The sequence below is a fragment of the Siniperca chuatsi genome, linkage group LG13 (assembly GCF_020085105.1).
Source record: "Siniperca chuatsi isolate FFG_IHB_CAS linkage group LG13, ASM2008510v1, whole genome shotgun sequence".
In the NCBI taxonomy this organism is placed as follows: domain Eukaryota; kingdom Metazoa; phylum Chordata; class Actinopteri; order Centrarchiformes; family Sinipercidae; genus Siniperca; species Siniperca chuatsi.
The window spans coordinates 7,626,836-7,654,730 of NC_058054.1; the positions used below are offsets into that span (position 1 = coordinate 7,626,836).

At 39.1% G+C, this 27,895-nt stretch overlaps 4 protein-coding genes across 13 annotated transcripts; 2 read left to right on the plus strand and 2 right to left on the minus strand.

Annotated features, from left to right (window-relative positions):
* Nucleotides 1–1,346: 1,346 nt before the first annotated feature.
* Nucleotides 1,347–9,500, minus strand: LOC122887109 (poly(U)-specific endoribonuclease-C-like). Its single transcript, XM_044220009.1, has 7 exons — nt 9,363–9,500; nt 5,938–6,040; nt 4,591–4,702; nt 4,367–4,488; nt 2,988–3,100; nt 2,062–2,215; nt 1,347–1,876 (listed from the first exon to the last, which is right to left on the minus strand). The coding sequence occupies exons 1-7, from the start codon at nt 9,371–9,373 to the stop codon at nt 1,616–1,618; spliced, it is 876 nt and encodes a 291-aa protein (XP_044075944.1). The 5' UTR covers nt 9,374–9,500; the 3' UTR covers nt 1,347–1,615.
* An 817-nt stretch (nt 9,501–10,317) lies between these two features.
* On the plus strand, nt 10,318–14,377 carry pak1ip1 (PAK1 interacting protein 1). Its single transcript, XM_044220008.1, has 10 exons — nt 10,318–10,656; nt 10,986–11,148; nt 11,914–12,034; nt 12,144–12,218; nt 12,313–12,365; nt 12,493–12,638; nt 12,785–12,882; nt 13,191–13,290; nt 13,680–13,809; nt 14,050–14,377. The coding sequence occupies exons 1-10, from the start codon at nt 10,579–10,581 to the stop codon at nt 14,157–14,159; spliced, it is 1,074 nt and encodes a 357-aa protein (XP_044075943.1). The 5' UTR covers nt 10,318–10,578; the 3' UTR covers nt 14,160–14,377.
* A 249-nt stretch (nt 14,378–14,626) lies between these two features.
* LOC122887110 (transmembrane protein 14C-like) lies at nt 14,627–16,104 on the plus strand. 2 transcript variants are annotated; one of them, XM_044220010.1, is made up of 4 exons: nt 14,627–14,935; nt 15,264–15,365; nt 15,443–15,539; nt 15,716–16,104. In XM_044220010.1, the coding sequence occupies exons 1-4, from the start codon at nt 14,860–14,862 to the stop codon at nt 15,771–15,773; spliced, it is 333 nt and encodes a 110-aa protein (XP_044075945.1). In that variant the 5' UTR covers nt 14,627–14,859; the 3' UTR covers nt 15,774–16,104. The 2 variants fall into 2 exon arrangements, with proteins under 2 accessions (XP_044075945.1, XP_044075946.1); XM_044220011.1 differs by having other exon boundaries at nt 14,628–14,935; nt 15,452–15,539.
* Nucleotides 16,081–27,095, minus strand: LOC122887106 (serine/threonine-protein kinase MAK-like). 9 transcript variants are annotated; one of them, XM_044220005.1, is made up of 17 exons: nt 26,989–27,095; nt 25,439–25,545; nt 25,098–25,236; nt 24,208–24,262; nt 23,690–23,811; nt 22,464–22,546; nt 22,086–22,218; nt 20,683–20,854; nt 20,230–20,397; nt 19,206–19,541; nt 18,914–19,110; nt 18,708–18,829; nt 18,291–18,401; nt 17,341–17,454; nt 16,968–17,087; nt 16,547–16,624; nt 16,081–16,412 (listed from the first exon to the last, which is right to left on the minus strand). In XM_044220005.1, the coding sequence occupies exons 3-17, from the start codon at nt 25,196–25,198 to the stop codon at nt 16,309–16,311; spliced, it is 2,016 nt and encodes a 671-aa protein (XP_044075940.1). In that variant the 5' UTR covers nt 25,199–25,236; nt 25,439–25,545; nt 26,989–27,095; the 3' UTR covers nt 16,081–16,308. The 9 variants fall into 9 exon arrangements, with proteins under 9 accessions (XP_044075940.1, XP_044075934.1, XP_044075939.1 ...); XM_044219999.1 differs by having other exon boundaries at nt 25,098–25,358; XM_044220004.1 differs by having other exon boundaries at nt 25,439–25,548; nt 26,989–27,086.
* Between the last annotated feature and the right edge of the window lie 800 nt (nt 27,096–27,895).

Sequence of the window (27,895 nt, forward strand, 5' to 3'; positions counted from 1 at the left end):
ATGCACAAATAAACAGCACAAAGTATCCAATTAAACTGAGAAATAAATCTATAAACGTGTAATGAGTTCCGTCGTTCTGGTTTCATCTATTGCTTTTGTGTATATTATGTATTTTATTTCTTGTGGTATTTTATTTCTCTTGTTGTGAAGCACTTTGTACTTTGTTTTGATAAGTGCTCTATAAATAAAGTTTTATTATTTATTATTATCATCTTTTACTTTCATCTCATGAAGTTTTATTGTCATCAGCATGGGAAACACCTGAAATGAATGTAAATATACAATGACATTCTTGTACCAAGGCACTCTAAGTCTAAAACACTGCAAATCAAACATTTAAATATACAATATACAAAAATGTGTCATTGACATATGATGTCTAACTATATACATAGCATACATTGTGAGTACTGAAAACTAAGTGCAATTAATTAAAAAGCACACAAAATGATTTGAAATCTATATTTCATCAGCAGGATGTATATTTTGACTGCAGAAAAAAAGTTGATCGAGAATTCACAGAATAACGTCATTTCTAAATTTACTATCAGAATTACAAGAATAGAGTCAGATTTCAGAGAACAAAAAAAATACATTAAAATCTTAAAAATTAAATATTCTGAGTATTTCAGATTTCTGGCTTTATTAGGCTAAATCAAGATATTATTATATCTTTTTGAAGTCAGAATTCTGGAACAAGTGCTGCCAAACATCTTTAATGAAGCTGTAAACACTTTTTTCTTCCTTCTCCACAGTCATTTGTTGCCCAGTTGGCCAGTTAATGGTGCTGGCAGCTAACTAAGGCAGTGCCAAGTTGTTGTTTTTGTGCTGCATTTTTGTGTAAACAGAAATAATACCTGGAGTGATAATGACTTATGGTAAAAAAAAAAAAAAACTGGAACTTTCAGTTTCATTTCAGCTCTAGATGACAGAAAGTCTCTTCTTCTTTTCCTTTCGGCTGCTCCCTTTCAGGGGTCGCCACAGCGAATCATGTGCCTCCATCTAACCCTGTCCTCTGCATCCTCTTCACTCGCACCAAATAACTTCATGTCCTCTCTCACTACATCCATAAATCTCCTCTTTGGTCTTCCTCTAGACCTCCTGCCTGGCAGCTCCAACCTCAGCATCCTTCTACCAATATATTCACAGTCTCTCCTCTGAACATGTCCAAACCACCTCAATCTGGCCTCTCTGACTTTATCTCCGAAACATCTAACATACTGGCTCATAATAACCACACTAGACAGTCATTAACCAACTATGATGCTTTTTTGTTTTATCTTCCTAAATCTTGTGAACTATCTGGCTTAATTTCACTAATAGGAGAATAAAAATGCCAACACTGATTTGTAAACAAAGGAAATTTTATTTACTCCATAATAGTATACAGAATAAGACAGATAAATGATTAATAACAATCTATATTCCTTTCATGATATCAATCCAGATCAGGAGGTTAAGGCTCGCTCATCATAGACGTTTAGTGCAACAAGAGAACCTGATCCAGATTTGCCTTAGGTTTATACTGCATAGGAATGAAATCAAAGTGTAACACAAGTTGTAAATTTAAACGTAAATGTTGTACATGACAGCTGACAGCTCAGGTGGTGTAATTTTATAAATCCCTGTTGTTGCTGCTGAGCAGTTTTGGGTAGGACGTGCCGATGGATCGCCCGTTCCGATAGACAACCAGCTCCAGCATGTACTCATCCACCTTCACCACCACAGACGTCATCTTCTCCGACGACATGAGGAAGATGATAGTGAAGAGAGCAACCTCAAACTCCGGACTGACGCCAATGAAGGAGCCAGCAACTGGCTTCACCAAGCCTTTCCAACTGAACTGCAGGTTCAGGACATGGTCATCTTCATCAGGCTATAAAACAATGATGAAAAATTTCATTAGGGAACTCATACATTTATTTGCTGTTCAGTAACAGTACTAACAGTTATATAGTATTATTATATAGTATTTAATTAAAGTGAATAAAATAATTCAGTTTGTACAGAAAACCAGTGTGTTCGGTATCTTCTTAATGCATACGGTGAGTACTTTCTTACTGTAGATTTGTTGTCTCTTGCTTTGTAGCCTTTGTAGTCAACATGGTTGTGTTTTTCCTGCAGGTAGAACTGGACCCAGTTGTGAAGACCCAGGACCTCACAGCCGAACTTGGTTTCTCCCACAAACACATGTTCAAATCCACAGGAATCCTCACTATAATGAAAAACGACAGCACACGTTCGTAGGTGGGTTTATTTAGTCTCCATGTATGCCCTCATTCATCCTGAGACCAAGTCCCTTTAGAGCTTTATTTCCTCTTATCTACTGTGTTTGCATTGCCGCGAAGATAAAGGATGAAAACACTAAAAGGGTAACACAACCTGCAACTCTCCTTTAAAGAAACAGTTGAATATTAAGTTAAACATCAACACAACAACCCATCCACTCAGATTTATTCTTTTATTCTTGACCTTGGAACAAGTAGTGAAACATAAAAAAAAGGGTTAACTCCGCCTACTACCTTTTTTTGGAACTGTTGTCAGCTGACAACTGAGCAAAACTCTATTAACTGAAGACCGTGAGATGTGGTTAAAAGCTCCGGGAAAGCTAGTAAGTGGACCTTGAGTTATTTATTCATTTTTTTGTCAAAGATTTATTCTTCAAAGTCTCAAAACAGGATTACTACATGCAGTAACTATAACTTAACATTAGCTTAAAAAAAGAACGTAAAAATAGAAAAGACAGAGCAAAACAGGGTTTAACTGTAGATTTGTTGTATCACTGTATGTATTCATGTGTATATTTTTAGATTCCTTATTGATTCTTGAGAAGGAAATTCATCTGTCATCCATGTCAGCTAATTGCAGGAAAGCAGTCCCGAATCTGGTATTCTGTAGATGTTTAAACCTGTGCTCTTACTGCTGACCTCCAGGATCGTCTCTTTGAGCGTTACAGTAGCGCCCCCTGCTGTTATCTTGAAACTCACCCTCCACTCCTGTCCCTGTGGTAGAGGCGGAACCAGATGTCATACAGCTGTTTCTGGAACTGTGCAGGGTCTGATGGTGACTGCCCCTTCCCGACCAGATACTTGTGAGCACACTATTTAGAAAAAGAAGAAAAAAAAATAAACATACAGTACGATGACATTTCAGGCTTCCAAGTGAAAAATAGGCTCAAAGAACAGTACAGATGAACAGTATGGTGCATGGAGTTTGTCAGGCTACTCAACTCAGCTTTTATAGCACCTTTCATACAAACATGTAGCCCAGAGTGCTTTACATAGTAAAATTACGCAGCACAAACAAAAAAATAAACATTTTGTAAGACTTAAATTTACAACAATAAAACAATAGTGTTAAAAGTCAATGCATAAAACTCAATAGAATAAGAATAAAATAAACACCAAGCATAAAAATAATGTAAGAAACAACTTTACTCCACATTAAAAGCCAGATTAAAAAAGACAGAAAAGCCTTTAATTTCCTTTAAAAATACAGAGAGAGGTTGCCTTCCTAATATCCAGAGGCAGCGAGTTCCACAGTTTAGGGGCATAAGAACAGAAGGCACTTTCACCGACACGATTACGTTTGAGACTAAAAGTTCAGTTTTGACCTTGGAAATAGTGAAAATATTTGTAACTCCAAGGTCAAGAATTAACTTTTAAGCCAACGCGGACGAGAAGTCCTAAAAAAAATGGATATTTGAACAGCGACTCCAACTCCACGCTGGGCAAACTTGCTGAGGAAGATCTTGTGATAAGCGTAAAAGCTCCAGAGCAGCTACTAGACTGACTTTGTTTTGAGATTGTTTTGTTAACCAGAAATACTTTCGACTATTGAGCAGAAAATATAGAAAACTGCATAAAAAATGTATACTATGTAATAGAAAGAAAATTTTAAAATACAGTAACAATGTTGTCCACAAACACTAGTTAAAGTTACAGTATGGTATTTTTTATCTTGTGATAGCATACGGTATAAAGTTGAACCCATTCTATCAGTTTAGAGTCTCCAGTGTTTCCTCTAAAATGCTTCTTGTTATGGTGGCAAAGCCTCCGAAAAACAAAACATCACGTTAAGACAAACATTTTATGGCCAGGTGACTGATTTCACCTGTAACTAAAATCATCATAAAAAGCTGTCACACAGTTGAATACATCAGCGGCAGTAAATAATGCAGGCTGATGCCTGGTTTTCTAGGAAGTCATCTTCAGGTTAATTTCAAATCCCCCTTAAACTTGTCTGACAACAGCTTGAAACTCTGTCAACAGGAGAGTAAACAGCTGCTGTGTAGGATCAGTCTGTTGTTTGTTAGGTGATGACAGATGTGTTAAAGAGAGGACTCCCTCTCTCACAGCTACCGCACCTTCATGACATCGGTCTCCATTATGGAATCGATAAAGAGCCTGTTCTCTTTAAGCTCCTCCGACGTTACTGTCTCTGATAAACCTGTGGACGCCTCATAGTTGTCCAGCAAGCTGATGAAATCTGCATAAAAAAAAAAAAAAAAGACATGTGCTTGTTAAAAATGTAGGTGGTTCTAGCAAAAGAAAAGCGTGATGGAAAAAAATGACGTGAACTGCTACTTACGTGCAAATGTCTTGATACTCTTGAGTTTGGCTTCGTTGACATATGTGAAGAGCGGAGCCCTGGCCATGTCTCTGGCAGAGTTACTGCCCTGAGCCACATAACCTGCCCTGCCCTGAATAACACACATGCAAACACACAGACAGACTTCAGCGTGTTGTAACTGCAAAAGGCAGGAAGGTTATTCCGACCATTCCTTGCACAATCTCAGTTTTGGGCTGATGGTTGGACAAATAAAGCAATTTAAAGACGTCACCTTGTGCTCTGGGAAACTGTGATAAGCATTTTGCACTTTTCTGACATTTTAACGAATAAATGATTAATCGATCATTCAAAAAATGTATTGTCACTCAATGTCGATTCTGAAAATAATCATTAGTTCTAGCCCTAATATATGTTATGAGCATTACAAAATATACATAGTACTGTAAGAGGCAGTGTTTGTATGTTTTATTTTTCACTATTTTCTGACATAGAAGTGAGATGATGTCATTTATATTGCTATCCTGAAGTCTGCCCTTTAAGTTACGATGATGATGATGATGATGATGATGATAAGATGCCTTTTTCAGCCAAACCAGCGGCGTGGCTCTAGGGATGGCAATGTTGGTCTGTCTGAAATGAGCAACTACTGGATGGATTACCATGAAACTTTGCACGGTCGTGGTTCCCTGAGGAATTATGAATCCTACTGACTTTAGTGATCCCCTGAGTTCCTCAAGTGCCACCGTGCGGTTCACATTTGTATTTTCAGTCAAATGTCTCCACCATTACTGGGTGGATTTCCATGAAATTTGGCACATTTGACATTCATGTCCTGCTCAAGATCGTAATACATCTTTGATTCCCCATCTTTCATCTAGCGCTAATTAGCAAATGATAGCATGCTAAGATGGAACACTACCTGCTAAACATCAGCATGTCAGCATGGCCATTATGAGCATGTTAGCATGCTGGCAATAGCATTTAGCTCTTAAGTACAAGAGACAGAGACATTAGCGTAGGTGTAGCCTCTTAATCTCGTTAGTTATTATGTTATAGCTAATGTGTATTATGATAATCTGTTGTTTATCTTTTGATGTCATAATGCCTCTTACCAAGGCTCCAGTAAACTGCGCTAACAGCTACCTGGTGGAAGTTGAATTCTCTGTGATGTCATAACACAGAATGCGCACAACATTCTGTTTGTTTTGTCACAGAACGCCAAAGTTCCATGCTTGCATTCTCTTCGTACATTCCATCTGCTGCAGGTGACACTGCACTGTGACTCCCGTCCAGATGTTGGTTTGCATGTGTCTCTGAGTGTTTTGCATTGCAGAGAGGCGACGACGGCAGACCTGCGGTACTGACCTGGAGGGAAATGATGTAATCAGTCCCCGGCCTGAGGCGGTTGGTATCCAGGCGCCAGATTTGGTTAAGCACCTCAGTGAGCTCCCGGTTGGCCTGATGTTGACTGTGAGAAGGAAAAGGAAACAAATGCAGTGCATCAAATAAAGTAGCAGTGGTAGACAGCACACGAATGGTGCAACAGAATGAGTCTGTTTCTGACATTGAAATGTGCATTTTGGAATCTGCTCAAACTAAAAGATTTCCAAGAGGATTTTTTTTCAGTTTCTGTTCTTCAGAGAGAGACTTCAGAGACAACAGGCCTTTTTCACAGCAGACATTTTGACTTGTCACAGTGGGAAAACCACAGATGTTACTAATAACATGAATGATGGCTCTGTTCTGTTCAAATGTCCCAGCGACAGCCATGGCAGTGAGCCAGCATGCACAAGACCAGGACCCTGAAGCTAAAGCAGCTAAATGGAATTCAGCCATCATTCACTTTATTATTTACACCTGTGCTTTTCCTCATGTGACATGTGTTCTGTGAAAAAGGCTTATTCTTTGGGCTAAAAGGTTCAAAGGTTAACATATTTTCTCCATTCACAGAAATTGTTAACCGATGTGTGATAACCTTGAGTTTGGAAGAGTTCCCTTTTATTACCGCCACTGCCCTTTGATGAGAACGTGTTGCTTGATTAATTAATTCAGATAACAGTAGTCAACAGGAAGTTGCTGTAATATACCAATCCAAAACCTTCCTTGTTTCAAACTGAATTTTTAACATGTTTCTTGTTTGTTATTCTGGGCCATTTATGTATGAAGTACTGTATTTGATAGTATAATAATAGTATAACATTGTCTGGAAGTTAAGGGTCAGTTCACCCAAATCACAAACAGTTTCCCCCCTTCCCCATAGTTGTGTCTAGCTGGAAGTTTTGGTTTTATTTGATTTTGAGGCAGCAGAAATCTCAAAACCTCTACAAATAAAACCAGACTACAGTATCTGCAAGGCTAAGTACCACTAAAGGGAAAGAGGAATAATGTTTTTGTGATTTGGATGAAATTACCATTTCAAACAAGTACAGCTAGAATTATATCCCAGTGTTTAAAACGCTAGCTTGTCTAATCAAGAGCTGAACAACTTAAAAATGCGTTGAATATTACAACTTTTAAGTTAGAGTGCAGCGTAAATATTATCCGTAAAAACATAGTTTGTGTGTGTGTGTGTGTGTGTGTGTGTGTACATGCCTGCTGGGACACGCATGTATCCATACAGGTGTTTTTCCTAAAGTGTATTAAAATAATTTCATGGTTTAAAAGTCCATGATGATTTCAGAGCTGGGATTTCCTACTGCAACTGAATGCACAGTTAACTGCTGTCTCCATAGAGACACCACTCAAACTCCAGGTCATTACTCAAAGGGTGTAATCCCTATCGCCTAGATAAACGCTGAATAATACCAATAATGTATGAAAGCTCATCCTTGCACGGCTTTTGCAGAACCGTCTTAACCAGCAAAGCAAAGCACTTTGCTGGTCAGTTCAGCCATACCAAGCTGGCCAACCGGCAAGACTAGTCTGGTCTGTGCTGTGTGTTTTTTTCATCAGGGACGAATATCACTGAAAAGCTTCTCTTTCGCTGAGACACATGAATATAAGTAGCTAGCTAAAGATAAGCAGGACTATATCTTTCCAGAATGATTTTCGAGAAACAATTATAAAATGGCTAATATTCTGTTTGTTTTCACAGAAGGGAGGTTTTCTGTAGCCTCATCAGTTCCTTCAGGGACCCTTTTGAGTTATTAAAGGATCCTCCAGGAGCCCCCAAAGGTTCCTTGAGGCTCTCCTAATTCTAAGAGCATGTTAATAAAAGGGTCTAGGTGCATGTAAGAACTGAATGATCAGCCCTACATTACAACCTAGCCAACGTTGCAAGGGGAAATCACCTGTGCACAGCTGTGTAGCAGCTGGAGGCCTTCTGTTGTTTGTTTTGTTCCCTGTCTTGCTCCTGGTGTTTTCTTTTGTTGGACAACACAATGTCAGCATAAAACAACAGCCAGGCCAGTGGGGAACACCTTGGCTCCGTATAATGACCCCATTCATTAAGTTACAACTGCATGGCTCTAAACGCAGGTTGCAACATGAAACAGACCAAAAAACTAAACTTCCAGACGCGGTTTTTGGACGCTTAACTTAAAGCTTTTTATGTGTTTCTGCGGGGCTTCGCTTCTTCTGCAACAGTGACGTTAAAAGGATCGCCACACACACACACGCGCACACACACACACACACACACACACACTGCTCGTCTCTCGCGCTCTCTGTTTAGAGACAACTGACAAATACGTGAAATAAGTTTGTAATTTAAAATACACAATCACAAACAGCAGTAATACTGTTTCTAATTAATATGGCAGATCCTGATATTTTATCATGTGGGAGGGGGGTCGCTCCAGGAGAACAGATCATTTATATCATATATATTATCAATTTATATGGTTTATAACAGATTATCAGTGTTTTCTTGACAGATTCGCTCGCGGCACGCGGACAAAAACAGACGAAACTATCGCGGCGCGCGCTGAACGGCCCCGCGGGTTAACATGGGCGCAGAGAGGCAGCGGGCGTCGCTTTGGGGGCGCTTGGCAGCGCTTCCGCGTCCTGTGTGTCCCGACTTGGAACAAAAACAAACACGGGATTCAGGGTATAATGTGAGACCATGATCAGTTGCTTTCATGTGTTTAGCCTATCGGCTCCAAATCATCTTCACTGTATTCTTCAAAAAGTGACAATGCCATTATAAGTATATATATATATATATATATATATATAAAAAAATCACAATAACTGCCGCACCCACAGAGCAGATGTTGGTCATATTGATAGAAAAAAAAAAGTCGAGTATGAAGCAAGTGACAGGAAGAAGCACATGATACAGAAACTTCTCTGTTCTTAATTTAACCAGGGCACGGCTGCGAGTATCACAAGGGAGAACAGCTACAGGCTGTTAATGCAGCAGATGCTGTTTATAGTCGACGATGTCCTGTTTGTTCAGTTGTGTAATTCTTCCCACTGATCACCACCAGACCCGAGCTGCACTCACATGCAAACAACAGCCCCTGACTCTTAACGCACAGCGTCCACACATCCGCTGCACAAACCTGAAATGTTCACTGAGGACAGATGTTTTGTCTGAAGCAGAAGGACACTCGTGTTTTGGAAAGGAACAGGAAAAACAAAACCTACAAACCAGTATTTGTTCTCGAGATTACCATCAAGAAGAACCCTGAGAAGCATCATGTTACAGTGTCGTTAATGTTTATGTCAAATATTCTTAAAACGGTGTCGCCACTCAGGTGATACTAAACATGCACAATGCAGGTACTGATGAAACGATGAGCTGCGTTATTCTGACGTATCGCTGTTATTTCTCATCCAAGACTTACCCCTTTGCCATGCTTCCGATCAGCGTAAAAAGTTACTACGACTTCTCGTCCTCTCACAAAACACCGTTTCATGCAGTTATCTGGGGCGTCAATCATGACGTTTCCAAGGGAACCGGCCAATTAAAAGACAGGAACACGCCCGCAGCCCTCCCATTCATCAGAAGGGCGGATCCAGTCCTGTGTTTGTGGTAATAACAGTGGGCTCACTGTGAGTAAAATGTGCTTTTCATGGAGGAAAACTCGTTATTGCAGGAGACAGAAACACTTTGTAGTGAATTTTAATAAACGTGTCTTAAAAACAGTTATTAGATTGTAATGTCTGCATCCTGAGTTATAGCAAATTAATAAAAAATATTAGGCTATTTTGCTAGAAACAGCTAACATAAAGGCCTCTGGACTGAAATGTCTTCTATATGAAACTTGTTATAACAAGGGTTAGGATCAGGGTATCTATCATTTATAAATGGAAAGCTATTGTTGTAACTCTAAACCCCTGAGCCTAACCATTAACCCACAATTTAATATTCAAATGTATTTATATTTAATTATATTGCGTAATTTCAGTGCAAATGTATGTTATGTAAAATTAAAAGCTTTTTTCAGATTCACCAATTTATTATATTTAAACACGTAAAAAAAATATACACCTAATTATTCTGGTGGCACACCCAAGGCTCCGCAGTAATCTGGTTCACTGTCATGAAGATGCCGATTTTCGCCTTTTGTTTCACTTCATCATCGTCCTCTTCCGCTTTTGAGGTGTTATATTTTAAGAATTCCAAGAAATAGACATTTGAAACGTTACACATCATGAAAATTGTGGAAGTCAATGCAAGTCAAGCCCTGCCAAGTAAAAAAAAAAAAAACCCTGCATGAGTGCATGACGCTCAAACGAAATTGCTTTCACGACACCGGCTTTTATTTTGAAAACCAGTTTCTGCCAGATGGGAGGAAGTAGACTTTTGCGCAGGCGTAAAAGCTGCACACGTTATTTTGGACTTGGACGTGGGTTTATTAAAAACAGTCAAATATAATCATGTGTAAATAGGTTCACTACACAGTTTTCGTTGTTTATTGTCTCGGTGTTTCTTATGTAGGTCTCCGGTTGGCCTGTTAGTAGCTGTTGCTCAAACCAGGCGACAGAATTCAGACAGAAAAAGTTTTAAGAAAGCTAACTAGCCAGCTAGCTTAGCCCTCTGTAGCTTCAAGTGGCAGCATGGCAGCTGTACTGGAGCTGATTGCTGGGAGCTACGAGCAAATCGCCTTTGGTTACCGAGTGAAAACCGATGAGAAAGTAAGTTAAAGTGTCTTATTTTGTAGTTGTGTATATTTGTTAATGTCAGAGACTGGTGTGCGTTGTATTTTCTGTCCACTGACACTAAACTGAACTGTCAGTGCAACAACCTGTGTGTAATACTATGATCAAAGGTTTAATGTTTTTTTAGGATGATGATGATCAGTCTAACCTCTGTTTTTTTTTTAATGGATTTGGTGATTTGTTCCCCTCAAACTGGCACTCTCAGAAACGTAAATCCCATGTCTTTCCTCGCGGTTTCAGCATTTAAGTTATTGCAGAGAGTCATCAGTTACCAACAGCTTCATGTATTTTGGTTTGTCATGCAGGAGTGGACAGCCAAGGCAAACTTCACACATCACGCCCACACAGCATCCATATCAGCTGTGGCAGCCAGTGAGAGGTTTGTTGTCACAGGAAGCAAAGATGAGACGATACAGCTGTACGACATGAAGAAGAAAATTGAACACGGTGCTTTGCTGCATCATGACGGTGAGTGTCTCAGGTAGATCTTCTGTTTGACATCAAGTTATGTATACTGACTAAATGTACAACGTAGAATGAGTAGCTGTGGCTCAGTGGCCTTAAGATTTCTGGTTTGATTCCCACAGAGGCATCCTAAAGATGTTTAATAATGTCCGTAGCCTGTGGTAACATTCAAGTCCTTTAACTTTGTTCATGAAAATATCAAGGATGCAGCAGAGCGAGAGGATATATGGATGGTGAGAAAGGACATGGATAAACACAACAAAATTAATTTAAATCTCCACATAAGATTATGATCTTAAGTAGAAAAGAAGCATGATTTAGAGATCTTGAGGAAAACTGCTCCATTATTTTGTGAACCTGACATCCAATTTTGATGCGATTTGTTAGCTTGTTACAAAGTCACAGTAAATATTACTTATGTGTCCTCTTTGACCTCAGGATTTAGTTTTACTGTAACACGTGCTTTTTTAAAAACATTTTCATTGATGTGGCTTGTCTGGGATTTTCAGGTTTTGGGTTTCTTAGGACCCTTCAATCCCATTATTTATTTATTTTTGTTGGAAATGGAATCCAGTTGCTTTCTTTCTTCTCTCCCATCTTTCATGCCAGGTTCTCCTGAGCTTTTCCTCATGATTTTCTTTGCTGCTGGAAGTATAAAATATATCACTGAACAATTGTTAACTTTTTACAGTTTGTCAATCTGTAAAAAATTTAAACACACTAGCATGTGGTCTGCACACCTGACCCAAACTTCCCTGTATTCCACAGGCACCATCACCTGCCTGGAGTTTTATGGGACGTCTCATTTACTGAGCGGAGGAGAGGATGGACTCGTATGTGTGTGGAGCACGAAGAAGTGGGAGTGTCTGAAATCCATCAAAGCTCACAAGTAAGCACACAGAGAGATGCGCTGCAGAAGCACCGAGATGGTTGTCGTCTTGTCTTTTGTTGGATGGGACGAGTCAAAGTAACTTGCTTAATCCTCTCGTTTTCCTCAGAGGCCACGTCACATCGCTCTCCGTCCATCCATCTGGGAAACTTGCACTTACAGTTGGGACAGATAAGACTCTCAGGTAAAATTCACAGCTCTGCTGGAAAGTCTGCGAGGCAGATGGTTAATTTAACAGGGAATCAAAAATGACTGTTGGCTCTTTTTATCCCTTTTAGAACATGGAATCTAATTAACGGAAGATCAGCCTTCATCAAAAACATAAAACAGAGTAAGCCTCCTCCTATTTGTGCTCAGTATGTTGATTTTAAAGTTAAGGAATGGACTGTTTAAGTTCTTTTAGCATTATTAGTATGTTTGAAATGACTTGAACCTCTCTTTCCCTACACTTTTAACAGATGCACACATTGTCAGATGGTCTCCAGACGGAGATAAATATGTGGTTGTGGTGGATGACAAAGTGAGCATCTACGAGCTGGAGACGGCCTCTGTGACAGGAACAATTACAAACCCCAAGAGGATCTCATCCGTAAAGTTCTTAAATGTGAGTCCTCTGACTATGACTCTGAGAAACATTTATAAATGATATCGGTTGAGATGATTGGGATCTATATATATCAGAAGATATATCAGTGATAAGCAACATTAGAATAAGTTTAAATAGATGATGAAATCCTGCTTGTTTTTCAGAACTCCATCCTGGCCGTCGCAGGAGACGATGAAATTGTGAGGTTATGTGACCTGGAAAAAGAGAAATGGGTGTGTGAGTTTAAGGCGCATGAAACCAGGTACATTCATAGTGTTTTTTACTTCACAGATCCACCACAATGTATGTCTGAAAGTTATTAGGTGCAGGTGTTTTTCAGTATGTATTAAAGGTATTTGGAGCTGCATTTCTAAAAAGATATGTCTGATGCTGCGAAGAGAACTGGACTTGTCTTTGTAAGAATTGTATGAAACTTACTGATATATTTTATTGTTATATATTAAAACTTATATCAAAATATCTTCATTTAGCAGACACACGTTTATTTTACATCTCATGTCATATTGGTGAAAAGTAAGCGAACAAACCTACATCCTGTGTTGATTTCAGAGTGAAAGCGGTTGACAGTTTCATTATGGAGGATTACTGCGTGATGGTGACGGCTTCAAACGATGGCTTCGTGAAAATGTGGAAACTCCATCTAAAAGAGGCACGTCTCTAGTTTTATTTATGAACATTTGATTTGATGAAGCCATTTACTTGTAACTTCAACCGAATTCCATAAACATTTACATTTGCAGTGACAGTGTATGTGTTTAAAAAATAACATTTCCCTTAGTGTCATCACCCATTGACATAAATCTACTTTGCAAAGCAGAACGATAGTTATTTTTAAAAGTAATAGTAACACCTAAAAGAAGATATTCAGATATAGTCAGATAAGTAGTAAAAACGTCAGACATAATAAAAGCTTCTGTTACAAGAATAAAGTTATATAACAAGTCTGTTTAAGAAAATAAAACAAAGATTAGCAAAATGACACTGTTGCTAGCTGCCGAGCTGCTGTTGATCTAGCAATGCACTCCTGCTGTCCAACAGGAGCTGGAGTCTCCCACTCTCCTTGGGGAAGTGAACACAACCGCCAGACTGACGTGCCTGGCTGTGTGGAAACCTTCATCAGTGCAGCAGACCGCTGAGAAACCAGAAGCTGAGGCTACAACATCTAAAGGTAGTTGTCCTGCAAACACTGACTTTTGTTTCACTTCATCATCGTGTTAAAGAGATTTGAGCTATAGATATTAACGGGTACAGAGGCTGGTGATTTTGTTCTTTTTTTCATGTTGATAGGGATGCGCTGTAGGTGGTTCAGCTTTCTCCCACTGGAATCTAGATAAATAAAGTGCTTCTAGGTTTAACTTATTTTTCTGCGTCTATGTAACGCCCTCCCTCTGTTTGCTTCTGTCCACAGAGCTCGCTCGGGAGCTTTCAAAGACGAAGAGAGTCCGAATTGCAACAGAAGAAGTCATTCTAGAAGATGAGAGCAAACCCAAAAAGAAGAAAAAGGACGGAGGAAAATAAAACGGAAAATAATAATAATGTTTTATTATTCATGGACTGGTTTATGTCTGGACTTATTTGGTCACATATGTATTTGCTTTTTGTGGTTGCCACGGGGAGGTGATAAAGTACTGCTTTTAAGTGCAGATTGTATGAATATATTTGCTGTCAACACTGAAAAGAAGAAAAATGACAAATGGAAGTTGAGATGGGCAACAATAAAAATGTTTTATAATCCATGGACTGCTCTTTATCTGGAGTTATGTTGACAAACATGCATTTACTCATGGTTACCACAGGGAGGGGATAAAGCACAGCTGCTGGTTGTGTTTTTATTTGCTGTCTTTTAGCCAAGATAGTCATGAGTCGCTTATGAGGCGTAACTTTCTGCTTTTGGCAGTGTTCAAGACAGAGAGGATATAATGTAGTAAAAAAAATAATTAAAAACCGTTGCATACTTTATTTTGTAATTCTGCTATGTGGCACCGGAAGTGACGCATTCAGGGTAACATTCGGAAGTTGCTATGTGCAGGATGTGTGCTAGTTCAAACTCGTTTGTTTTATACAGTCTTTGGGTATGACTAGCTAATGTTTTAGATTGTTTTTAGTACGTTTGGTGTAATATTTTGCAGTACTTCTTCGCCATGTTTTAACAGTTTGACCGGTGACAAGCTGTGGTGGTAAATCGAGTACTCCAGCAGCACGTTTCTGGTTTGTGGACATGGCTGTAGACTGGATTGGGTTCAGCTATGCTGTTCTGGTGTCAGCAGGAGGAATCACAGGTTATGTGAAAGCAGGTAGGACACACCGACACATTTGGTATTTAGATGTAGACAGTGGCTAACAGTGGTGGTGGAGGAATTCAGATCCCTTATTTAAGTGAAAGTACTAATACCACACTGAAAATACCTTGTTAGCTACTGAACATTATAACCTTCATGAAGTTAGGGATGTTGTATTATAGTTAGGTGTACATGTACAGTATAACCCAGAGTTAAGTCAAGTTCACAGTCTTTTTGTTGTGGGATGTTAAAAGGCATAATCAGTTTAGTTTCTGAGTTAAAAAGTGGAGAGTTGAGAATTTAATTCAAACATTTCAAAATAAAACCTGTGTTTCCTCCGCAGGCAGCGTCACCTCTCTGGCCGCAGGGCTCCTGTTTGGCCTGCTGGCTGCAGTCGGTGCTTATCTGGCATCTCAAAATCCCACGAATGTCTGGCTTTCACTAGGTGAGCGAGTTTAGTTTGTTAAACTGTGACAGTCCAACTGCAGCTTTCACAAACACAAACTGTCTCCCTCCACTGAGGAAATGCAGGCACCTCGGGAGCTCTGGCTGTGGTGATGGGGCTGAGATTTCTCAACTCCTGGAAGTTCATGCCAGCTGGTTTAATGACTTTAGCAAGGTGATACACTAATTAAATTGTTCCTTTTCAGATTTTACTTTCCCTCTGACTGTTACAATATTATGCGCCATGTAGACCTTTGCTTTCGAAAACCTGAGACAAACAGAAATGAACACATTTACTTTTCAGGCCTTTTTCAGTCGTATCCTGATGTAAATGTTTTAATTTCTTTTCAGTGGACTGATGCTGGTGAAGATCATCATTGGAATGCGAAAGAAACCACGTAAATCTTGAAATGATCTAAAATACACCTTTTCTGTGTGTCTGTACGTGCCTGTATGTTTGACATTTAATTTGTGCTCCCACAGACTGTACATTCACAAACATTACCTCTGTGTGGTTTTCTATTACAGTCTGGTTCTGTATAAAATGTCATTTTAGAGAAAAGGGTCACTGGCCAGCAAAACTGATACAAGAAAAATCAAAAAAAAAAAGTTCTGTCTATCTTTGAAAGCAATTTTTATAAAGTTAGGTGATGCTTGTAGTTTGTAAATGTATATCTGCACTGTATATGCTGCTGTGAAATAATACATGCACCCACTTTAATAAAAAAATAACTACTTTATTTCATTTTCTAGTCTATTATATAAAAAATACTGACAGTAGAAGTCGTGGTACACTTGTACAACAATGAACAACATTTAATAGCATGGCAAATGTAACAACAGACTAGCAGGAAGCACTTATCCTCTGAAGGCTGTATTTCCTGGCAAAAGTGCAGTGGGGATTTTTCCCATGAGTCACTGGTGGAGCAGAGCAGACTGCTGTGCTACTGGTGGCCTCCGTATTTGGCAGTCCAGTCCACTCGTCCGTGCACTGGATGGATGTTTGTGCTCCTTGAAAAGGCGTTCTTTCCTGTAGCGCTGGCGCATTCTGGGAAATTCATCGTGAGGGAAAAGGAAAGTGTGTTTAGGCTTTTCTCAGAAAGTGATATCAAGATGCAATTCTTGAATTCGTAGTTCTGATTGTTTTTTTTGTGTGTGTGTGTGTGTGTGTGTGTGTTTTACCTTCATTTGAGGGCAACAGTTTATTTGAGGAGATCTTGCTCTTAGGTGGTTTGATTTTAGATTCAACTCTTAGATCAACTGCAAGAAAGTGGGTAAAAATACAAGTTGAAAGACAAGAAACTGAACAGATTCATCAGTTCAGGGTCTGATAGTGCTGGTTTAAAAAATTAAAACCCCTGCATCAGTGACAATCACATTTATAGTGACTCCTTTCTAACTCCAGGGGGCGTTTTGCTAAAGCATGATGGAAGAGAAAGTTAAAAGAAGTGTACTCGTGACCTGAACAAACTGCACTCCAAATGCAAAGATTAGCTTCCAGTACTGTCTGACCTGATTGGTACCAAGCAACACTGACCCAAGAAAGTCTGACTCAATGTTTATTCTGTCTGAGAAAATAAAAAAGTTCTCCGTTGTGACTCACTAGCTGAGGGGCCTCCTATCGGTGCCAGTGTAATCCTCTGTCTAGCTGCTCCTGTTTCAATCTTCTGAAAAGGTGACATGTATGTCTTGGTTGGGTTGTTGGAGCTGCTCGTGAAGGAGTCTAGAAGGGACAATGAAATCCATCACAGGTTGTGAATAACCTCCTTAAAACTGTAATCAATAATGTAAAACACTCCACTGATGTCTTTACTTAAAGTTACTTTTGCATTGCTTTAGCTTGAGAATTTTGAATATCACACAAAACAATTAATTATACTTTACAGACTAGTTTCCTTGTGGTCCTTTGTGTTTTGTGTCTTATACAGTATTTCAACAATGTCAATAATTTCCAAATGAAAGCAAAGTAGAGACACCTGTAATTCTGTGAACTGCTCCTAAATTTCGAGAGATACCTTTGGAAAGATCGAGAGCCTCCAGTGTTTTTTCTTTCAGAGGCTGCTTATCTGTAAGTTTAGGAAGACTAATGTCTAAAAACAAAGCACAACATAGGAAGAAAAGAGGACGGGTGAGTGGAGGAGGAAAACAACTGCAGAACACAATGAATAGGAAACATGAAATCTGAAGTGTACTTCGAGTTTTTCCAGCCAATGTCTTGTTTAGATATAATTTTACTCTGGCTGCTTCATACTCTCATAAACAGAAAAGCAATACATGCTTTTTGTGTGACGGTGACTCATGAATAATAAACAGTTTTCCTCTTTTCAGCACACTGATGCTGTAATTAGCTGCTGTAGTTACAAAAACTATTCACTCGCCCTGCCGTGGGATTGAGTGATAAAAACATTCAATCGTAAGGGAGTTGTTGGAAGCCGTTTCTAACTTTGTAGAACTTGAATGCCTCACATGATGACATGTTACTTGTCAAATTGTATTTTCAAATAATTAGAAGCATTTTTACACAACTTGGAATATCAGAAGATCAGATTGAGTTTGCTGCATCAGATCACAACAAAAAAAAAGGTAAAATTGCCAAACTTTTCAGATAAATCAACAAGGGTGACACTTCAGAATGAGTACTGTAAGTTTGATATATTTTCCAATACATTATGAATTACTAATAACTGCTGTTTGAGTGAGCAACTTTTATATCAACATGTAGTACAGGATAGGACAGGCAGAAAAAAGTATTTGCATGAAAATTTTGGCCAAATAAAAAATAGCCCTGGCCAGGTGACCCAAAAAAGTGAATTCACTCACTGGCATTGCATCTTGTGGCTACTCTCTGACTCTTTTACACTGTGAACTCTTCATATCGACGCACTACAGGTAAACATTCTCACACGTGTCCTCAAATCTTCCTTACCTTTATGTAAAGGGAACTCCAGCCCCTGTCTTCTGGTTAAACACGACCTGCCCAACAGGTTTCTGCAGACCGCCTGGCTTCCTGCGGAGGAGTTGTTTTTTGGATTTACGCCTGAAAAGGACAAACAGCGCAGAATGAACTCACTGTACCTGAGCCCAGATGCGATGGAACCATGCCATAATCAGATTTAGCGTGGAAAGTACAGTATGTACATTATTAGACTTGTGTTGTTTGTGGTTTGTTTTTAGTGTTTATAGTACAGTTTATTGCTTTACTGTGCAACTTAAGCAACATAAATAAAGTAACATAAAGAAATGTAAACCTAACACTCCTTGGGGAGGCAGAGGAACTCAAAGGTTTTGCCAAGGAAACCTGTACATTGTGATTTTTGTGATACAGTAGGTCATTCTTTCTCACCGGGCAGATATCTGGACTGGCGGAGGTAGTGCTGCTTGGCAGACAAGGTGGTGGAGTCAGCTCTGTTCAGCCCACTGTTGCTCGGCAGCTTTGTTACTGTATTGTTCTTTGACTCTGAAAATCTGAAAAGACAAAAACTTATTATTGCATTTTTTTCAAAACTGTGATGAAAACAAATCTTTTACATGAAAATGAAGAGGTCTAACCGACAGCCGGGCCCATCCGGTGCCCTGTCCTTCAGAGAGCTGATGGTGGGTTTTTTGGAGATGGAAACTCCAACGTCTGCATCCTCACCATCGTCCCAGCTGTCGACGGACTTGAAAGACGTCTGTCCCCATCGCCGGCGCCCTGTCCTTACTCCAGTTAACCTGTTCTCTGCTCCTGTGGGAGCCGCTCTTACAGGCTTTAAAATGAACATACAAAGTAGAAAAAAAGTTCTGTAAGCCCCAAGAAGGTCCCATTCTGACATTTAGAAGCTGTACCTGAGTGATAACCTACAGCCTGCCAGCTCATCAGTTGCCTTTTCGTGAGGCTGAGAGCTTCCTGCTGCCCCTCTGTCAGCGTGGTGGAACACATTGCTTGTTTTGTGCTTGGCTCCATGTTGTCCTGAGGTAGAATGATCTGCTGAAGGGGCTGGTGGAGAGATTGGCTGCAGGTCTGCAGCTCTGCCTGAGTCTTACTTGGCTCGCCGGACTCTAGGTCCGTCTTACAGAGGGACACAGGCTTTGTCCCTGCAGCCGCCTCGGACATCTTTGCCCAAGCCTTGTGCTGCGCTGAGTACTTAAGAGGAGCACTGAGCACCTGGCCGACATGAAAGTATGGATACCGTAGAGCCTGGAACAGTACAAAGTACAAGGAAAAATATCTTCAATTACATCTTTTTAGTTAATGTTCAAGCTCAACATTTAGATTTTCCACAAATGAGAAGCTGGAATAAAACAACGTATTCATTATAGGAAAAATATACAGAAAAATATATGATCCGTTAATTAAAAAATTAGCCATATCAAAATAAAAGTGCAGACAAGAACATAGAAATAAGGCAATGGCTTCTTGTTTATAGGACATGGAATATTATGTCATATCTTGTAAAGGACTAATGAGAGTGCTAAAGGCTGAAATGTAAAATAGATTCATTAATATGTGGAGCACTGGAAACCGTGTGCAGCATTCTCCTTTTTTTTGTCACTTTCAAGCTTCAGCACTAGTTACAAGTTTTCCTAATGATGTGTGTCTGTCTCACACTTTGAATGAAGTCACTGGACTTGCATTGCCTCAGTAGTACATCCAGATGTCAAGTTTGGTATTACAGTAACTGCCAAGGTAAGCTGATTGATTCCCACTCGAGCCTCCCACGCTAAAAATAGATGCACTAAAAGATACTCAAAGGTGCTCAGGATAAAAGCGCTCATCAAAGGACACTGTCACCTCAACATTAGTCAGTTGTCTTCACCCTAGTCTTTGTACGTTTTGTGTTTATTCCAGCCAATCTATGTTAAAACTTAATGGGTTTTAAATGTACCTGAGCAGCACTTGGTCTTTTCTCAGGGTCCCACTGCAGCATGTCTTTCATCAGCGTGATCGCCTCGTGGCTGGCGTTGGGGATCAGGGATCTGAGGCTGGTGGGGACACACTTTGGGAAGCGGAAGTTCATCGAGGTGGCCAGGCTGTAGCCCTCAGGCCAGTCCGACTGATGTGGTGAAAAACGAGAGGAAAGAATAAATGAGTCATCTGTGAGTTTGTGTGCAGCCTTGTCCGTGCCTACATGCTTTCATGACAGTATCAAATACAAAATCACAAATAATATTTTACCTTTTGAACTGTAAAAGAAATCCAGTATGTCACAAAACAGAATCGTTTGTTACCAGTGTCTTACAACTAAATTTTAATGGTTTGATGTTAGCATCATAGAATGGCAGTGGTCCAGATAGAGAGGGTGTCACCGTAATTTATGACACCTGTTGTGATGGTTCACCTTCTTCAGCGTTCCCAGCACCTGACAGATCTTGAAGATCTCGTCCACCTCGCTGTTGCCAGGGAACAGGGGTCTGAGTGTGTAGAGCTCCGCCATGATGCATCCCACGGCCCAGATGTCGATGGGTGAGCTGTAGGAGTTAGACTTTAGCAGAACCTCTGGGGCTCGGTACCTGTCATAACAGCACGGGAGGATATTTAAGGAACATATATATATAAATATATATATATATATATATATGTATAGTGATTGAACTCTACTCTTGTTTAAATTCCTCTTTTTTGTTAATGTCTTATTTTCCATGCTGTATTCCTTTGATATTTGTTGCTCAATTAACAAAATTTCCCAACAGGGTTCATTTATTTCATCTTATCTTACACAGAATAAACGTTTGTGTCTCTTACTAGCAACTAGCTACTGTGTTGATTGTTAATTAAAGGATCAGTTCACTCAAATTACAAAAGAGCGTATTTCGTGGTATCTAGCCATGTAGATAGTATTGGTTTGATTTGTCCAGCTTTTAAGACATCTTTCTGTGCAATATCTGCTTCAACCCCAAAGCAATGAAGGTGAGTGGAATCTTTAATGAAATAGATTTAAAGAAATCAACAGTGGCATCTCTTTCCAGGAACTGTGTCCTGGTTGCTCTGGATGATCTACAGACTTCACTGGGAACAGTTTTCATTGGAACTATTTTCTATGAAGAAATGTTCCCAATAAAAGTGGTTGACAGCTTGTTTTTTGGATTATCAAGATTAAGGGGTCATTGTTTCTGAAAAATTTTCTAAATGGAATTTTGCACTGCTGTCAGCACCACGAGCGAAATCCCATTCACCTCTATGGTATTAAAACCTGGGTAGTTACAACCAAAACTATCTGCATAGCTAAAGGAGGTAAGTGAGAAAATGTATTTTTTGTTGTTTGGGTAAACCTACTTTTTAAGAAAGAAACACAGAGACATTTGCATATTTTTGACTGATTGAATGTATGAATACGTTTTAAATTTTTGTCAAACCAAAGGTGGCGAATCCCAAATCAGATGACATATAATATGACATGTTATTTTGTCAACAGAAAGATTAAAAGAAGTTGATAGTAGCAGAAGTAGTAAATTAATGTTATTGTGTAGTATAAATAGAGGATACCAGCCAGCTGAGCCCCATTAATCTCAAAATTTGTCTTCCTCTCCATCTCCTGAACGGATTTACTTTCTCTTTCTCTAGTCAGTATCAACTTAATCTAAAAGTATTTTAAATTTACATGCTAAGTGATATTACAGCAGGTGTAACGGTGTGTCAAAAGTTTGATTCAGGTCAGACTACAACGTCCATCAGATGGTGTTTCATCTACAGGAATAACTTGTACTTTGCTCTGATATTATCTTGTAAACAAATCAGTCTCACCATCTTGTGGACACATAATCAGTGTAAGGTGGCTGCGAGCGGATTTCTCTGGCTAGTCCAAAATCAGCAATCTTAACCAGCTCTGGGCCCATGCAGAGCAGGTTCTCCGGTTTCAAATCACGATGGAAATACCCTGAAAAACATGAGATATTCAAATAAACCTGTGATGATGCTAGTATTTGTCTACATTTGCATTATTTTCTCAAACAAATTAGTTATTGCCTCTAAGTTTCTACTACTATCACAACCACTACCACTTTTACTACTAACAATGACATGGCTCTCTAGAGATCTGAAACACAGACCTGACAAAGCACAATCAAGTAAAGCCTTTAAGGAAGTGGAAAAGAAAAGAGAAAGACAGGAAGAGTCTCTTACCGTGCTTATGCACAAATGCTAAGCCAGACAATACTTGAAACAGAATGTTCCTTATTTCATTTTCAGAAAGCATCTTATCTTCCCTGGCAGCGGCAAAGTGGTAAAAGACAAAAGAAAGAAAGAGGGGATAAAGAAAAAAACACTATGCAAACAGTCATGCCTTAATGAAGTGAGAATGACACCAGCACCCACAAGCCCTTTTTATTTTCTCCCTGAGAAGAAAAACTTGTTCTGTTAAGCTTCGGTACCACTCACACCTCCTCTTCTCACTGAGGACACAGGAGAAGTGAGTCATTTTTGGCTGAAGAAAATCCCTGAATGCCTGATGTCTTATCAGCCGTCCAGCATTCATATACTTTTCAGGTTTAGATATGTTGTTTTCTCTTTACTCAATTATGAACTATTTATACCAAGTGTGGGAGAATTTGGGGTCACTTAGGGGTTTATGGGTGCAATAGAATTGATGATACTTGGGTCTGACAAAGGGTTTTTACAAGAGAGACACTAAGGCCCTGTGTTTATCTTATTCTGGGTCAACAGGAGCCGGCTGTCTGAGGTCGTAGACAGAGATGGGCCCCCTCCTGTTCTGATAAGTTAGACACTGAATCAGTCTCTGTTTCACAGTTGTCTCCTGATTTATGATATGTATGTACCGACCTCTGTTTCCCTATAAGAGTTGAACGTATTTCAATGCAAGTTTAGTGTTGTGTTGGCTGTGCTCATGTGCACATGTGCTTCTCTGTCGACAGATTTGTATGTAATAAATCCATATATTCATGTAACGACAACTGGGGCTTATCGAGTTATTCCTTTATTCAACTGAGGACATCTCTTCAGTACAAGTTTTTCTTCAACACCAAGACAGTGCTGACAGCTTGATAACACAGCATTTTGTAAGACAGAAAAGACAGCAGAGACAGTTTTTTCTTCAGTTTGCACTGAGAGGCCTCGCTGAAGTCACCTACCATGTTTATGAATAAAGGACAGTCCCTGTAATATCTGAAATGTCATGTTTCTGACGACTGACTCAGGGAACAACTTGTTTCTGCAAAAACGAAGACCGACACATGATGACTCAATCTGACCCAAATAATTCTCAAATTCTCACATTCCCAGTGGTAATAAAAATCTGCTGAATTATATCACAGAAATAACTCTGTGCACACAGCTGGTAAAAGGCCTGTGAATACATGCATGTGTAACTTTGCTGCCTGATGTGTTCTTACCTTTCTTTCATGAGCTGATAGAGGTTTTCTTTCATATACTCAAAGACAAAGTAGAGGTAGTCATTTTCTCTGATGACTTCCCTCAGTTTCACCACATTGGCATGGTTCAGCTTCTTCAATGACTGACGACACAAAGTATTTAGGAGACACATAAAATAGAGTTATTAATTGGCTCAATATGCACATAAATTACCTCAAATGTCTCAACATAGTGTCTGAAATTAGCCTTTTCACTCAAAAATCAATTCTACCACAAAAATATACTATTATTGGTGAATAATGTATATAAGATATAATTTGCTGTCCTAATAGATTTACTTGATTCAGAATTCTTATATGAGCTGGGGCTTAATCCAGAGGAATATTGCAAAAACAAGGGCAGGATTTTATAAGCAGAAAGATTGGTGGTTTAAAATCATCATATTGCCATATATGGCAGTTAATATTGCTTATATACTGTATTTAAAGCTGCTGTATCAACTAGTGGAGATTTCTTATCTGGCTATAAAGCTTCTCACCTTCACCTCTCTCAGATTCAAGCACTCATCCCAAGAATAAAACTTCCTCTTCATCCTGTTGGAAAATAAAACAACAACATATGGTTTACTACTGTTTTTTATAATTATGTAGTAATTAGAAATTTCAATATACATGTGTTGGAAACCACAGTATAAATACTTTTGAGAGCTTTCTTTATGGTGATTATAGGCTCAAAAAAAAAAGTTGCATCACTGTTGTACCCTTAATAGTAGTAAAAACAGCATCCTGGGCAACATTGCTATATCTAAATATACTTTATTGAAGTGTTTTACATGCGTAACCTGTTTTAACTTTTCTTTCTTACTGCTGGAGACTTTCATTATATGTTTCCCATGCTCCAGGGGCAACACTATGCGGTGTACTTTCACTCCTTTCACTGTCATCACTAGTATCAGCTTGCACTATAACCTTACATTTACAAACAGTGCCTGGTGGAGCCTCTTGAAACATTTATTATTAATTTCTTGCCAGAGACAGATTGTTAAACAGCTCATCCTTAAAATGCGATCTATACGCAAATAAGGATGTTATGACAGCACAGCAATATATAGTAATAATACTAATAATAATAATAGTAAAACTGGCCGTACTTTGACAAGAAACCTGCATCTGTTGAGCTTCAAAATGATCCTAAACCTTGTCATTCCAAGAGCTTATTTACCCTAAAATGCCTACACATGATGCACACTAAGGCAAATCTTTTGACTCAAAATGACAACACTTTTCTTTTTTTCATGTGAGGACGCAACATGTTTGAGTCAAGAGCCTTGAAGTATCTTGCAGCAGTCTCTCAGGGTTTAATCAGCTTAATGCTTCCAGACAAAACAACGCAGTATGTCTGTGACATGTTTATTGGAGCTACACACACCTCTTTATGGCCACCAGCTCCCCAGTCTCATTGCTCTTGGCCAGGAGCACGCTGCCATACGTGCCGTCCCCCAGCTGCTTCAGCGTAGTGTAGCGGTTCATCGTCCACAGAGAGCCCTGCCTCTCCTTCACCGAGGAGCCTTGACAGTCCCACACAGTCCAACAGTTGGTCATTGTAAGCACAGTAACATCCCTCAACAGATCAACGCCCCTACGCTGCTCTATCCTGCTGCTACTCTGAGGCTACTCAAAGGCTTTTAGTCTAGAAACACAGAAATAAAACATGAGCGTTCATCCTTTACCTTTCTCTCTGCAGATAGGTGATGAAGGGTGGAGGTTTACCTGGCGTGGGAGCGTGAAAAAGTGACGCTGTCTCAATCCTGCCTGTTTCACTGTGTCTCACCTATCCTAAGCTAAGCCTTGGTGGCGGACAGAGGAAGGGCGATCCCCTGCTAGTGGAAGGGGATTAAAGTTGACATGTGATTAAGAATGTGTGCCAGGAAACGGGCTCACAATGGTTTTAACTTATCAAGTCCACTGAGTTTGAAAATAGAACTACAGTGACACATTTGTGCTTTGTAAGGTGTGATGAATTTGTGATCTTTAAAAACCAAGACTACATTCATGAATTTGATCCAGAAAAAGAGGGCTTTAGCTGCCTTTGTCTGACACTGATCACATATGGAAGAGCCAGTGATCTTGAGAGCTGTGTGAATGCCATTTCAAAAAGTTTGACAGTCATTTGGAGGATGCTTTTGACCAAAGAACCATGGACTGGCTGTTGACAATGACTCTCAGGCAGGACCTGAGAGTACACCACGGTCAGAGTTTAACAAATTAGGGCCAGTGTATTTATAACTGACATAATAATAATAAGTTAGAGGAGTCAAACTAGTGCAAGAGTAGACTAGTTAGTCAGGACGGTACCACTTTCTAATAAGGTACCCTTTCTAAAGGGGTTTTAATGGCTTTATTAATAGTTAATAAATCATTTACTAATGGTTTATACATTATCTTGTATTTTCTAGAATTTGTATGCAATGCCCAGTAGCAGCGATTCACATATACATGTATCTCTAGTATGATAAAAACTTGAAAAGTATGTGTATTTATTTTATTGCCAGTACATATAAATATTGTTTTTTTTTTTCTATTTTTGTCTCTGTGTTACGCTGATGTGATTCAGAATTATTTTGTTGTTGTAACTGTCATAAGCCCATTTGTTGTATGTTTGTTTGTTTTTTCATCTCACCAACGCAGTCTTTGTTTATCCATTAATCTATTAAGTTTTATTGTTTTGTTTCGTATGCAAATAAAAACGACTAAGCGCTAAAAAGACAGAGCAAGTGTCCTGCTAGAGGAGGATAAACAACACCCAGACTGATGTTTCACAACCTGGCAACCCAAAAGTTTTTTCTTATTAATGGCTTATAACTGATCTATAAAACATTAGTAAATAACATACTAACCATTAATAGTCATGAGTTACACTTTATAAGGACAGAATTATTATAAAGTGGTAGCTTTAGGATTAGGGTTGTGGGTTTTAATATATTACTTGATATGGACTGCTTAAATATAACCTAATTATACTGAGTACAGTACTTGAAATGTAACGTTTTGCTAAAAAAAAAGGTTTTATGTGTTGACTAATACTGAACAGAAAATCACAAACTTCAACATGTTGATGCTAAACTGAGCCGTTATATAATTTAGCTAACGGTAACTAGTTAGCAGCCTGCTAATAAGCGCAAATACAGTAGCTAGTAAGCAAAATAAGCTAACCTTACCCGACTGTCCAGCCCTAAATTTCAACCGTACGATCTAACAGACAGTTTTCACTTAATATTTACTACGTCTTAAGTCTTTACAGGTGAGTGAAGTACACCTACCACAGGAGACATTTCCGTGCTGATGAAGATAACACGGTGATGCTGCTGTAGACGGAGATGCTGCCAGCCGTTTGCAAGGGCGGCTTCCTGTCTCCTAGGCAACGCAGAGACTTACAAAATAAAATGTAATAAAATCACACTAATGTACTTAATAATATGTGCAATACATGCACTGTGGTAGACTTATAATATTATGCAGTATGTGAAATATGAAAATATATAACTCAAACCATACTAAGAATATTTGAAAAGTAATAATAATGTGATGTGTAATGAAATTATAATTTAAAAATGTGTTATGTCTTCAGTGTAATGATCTGAAATCATTCAGGAAATCAGTAGGAGTACATTTTTTATTTATTTTTTTTTACAGTTGACAAAACAATCTCACCACCAGGTCCATTTAGTAGCTGTTCTGGAGCTTTCAATTGTATCACAAAATCTTCATCAGCGGATGGAGTTTGACTCGGAATTGTAGATGTTCAAATTTCCATTTATTTCTGAGCACTTTCTTGTCCATGTTGGCTTAAAAGTTTATTCTTGACCTTGGAAACAGTAGCTGACAAAACAAATCTCATCACATTTACCAGCTGTTCAAGAGCTTTTGATCGCATCTCACAAGGAAGTCAAGGAGGAACTCAACCTTTAGGCCAAACATGGACAAAAGTTCCTAAAAATGCAGGAAATCTGAACATTACTACAATTCAGTGACAACTGTGCAAACTCCATCTGCTGATGAAGATCAGGTGATATGATGAAAAGCTACAGAACAGCTTCTAAACTGACCCTGTGGTACTTCCGTTAACAAGGTCAATAATGAAGTTTCAATCTCAACTTTTTTTTACAACATTGTATATATAGAGAGAGAGAAAGCGAGGCACAGATGTACATATAAAGACATATAGAC

Excerpts from the sequence above, each read along its gene's own strand:
- LOC122887106 (XM_044219999.1), bottom strand. The coding sequence starts at position 25,270 with ATGACCAACTGTTGGACTGTGTGGGACTGTCAAGGCTCCTCGGTGAAG. Across the intron at positions 17,088-17,340 it reads AGCAGTTCACAGAATTACAG|ACTCCTTCACGAGCAGCTCC; the intron begins GTGTCTCTACTT and ends TGTCCCTTCTAG. Across the intron at positions 16,625-16,967 it reads GATAGGAGGCCCCTCAGCTA|TTGATCTAAGAGTTGAATCT; the intron begins GTGAGTCACAAC and ends ACTTTCTTGCAG.
- LOC122887110 (XM_044220010.1), top strand. The coding sequence starts at position 14,860 with ATGGCTGTAGACTGGATTGGGTTCAGCTATGCTGTTCTGGTGTCAGCA. Across the intron at positions 14,936-15,263 it reads CACAGGTTATGTGAAAGCAG|GCAGCGTCACCTCTCTGGCC; the intron begins GTAGGACACACC and ends TTTCCTCCGCAG. Across the intron at positions 15,540-15,715 it reads GGTTTAATGACTTTAGCAAG|TGGACTGATGCTGGTGAAGA; the intron begins GTGATACACTAA and ends ATTTCTTTTCAG.
- LOC122887109 (XM_044220009.1), bottom strand. Across the intron at positions 4,489-4,590 it reads GAGTATCAAGACATTTGCAC|ATTTCATCAGCTTGCTGGAC; the intron begins GTAAGTAGCAGT and ends TTTTTTATGCAG. Across the intron at positions 3,101-4,366 it reads TGGAGACCGATGTCATGAAG|TGTGCTCACAAGTATCTGGT; the intron begins GTGCGGTAGCTG and ends TTTTCTAAATAG.
- pak1ip1 (XM_044220008.1), top strand. The coding sequence starts at position 10,579 with ATGGCAGCTGTACTGGAGCTGATTGCTGGGAGCTACGAGCAAATCGCC. Across the intron at positions 10,657-10,985 it reads GAGTGAAAACCGATGAGAAA|GAGTGGACAGCCAAGGCAAA; the intron begins GTAAGTTAAAGT and ends TTTGTCATGCAG. Across the intron at positions 12,219-12,312 it reads GGGACAGATAAGACTCTCAG|AACATGGAATCTAATTAACG; the intron begins GTAAAATTCACA and ends TATCCCTTTTAG.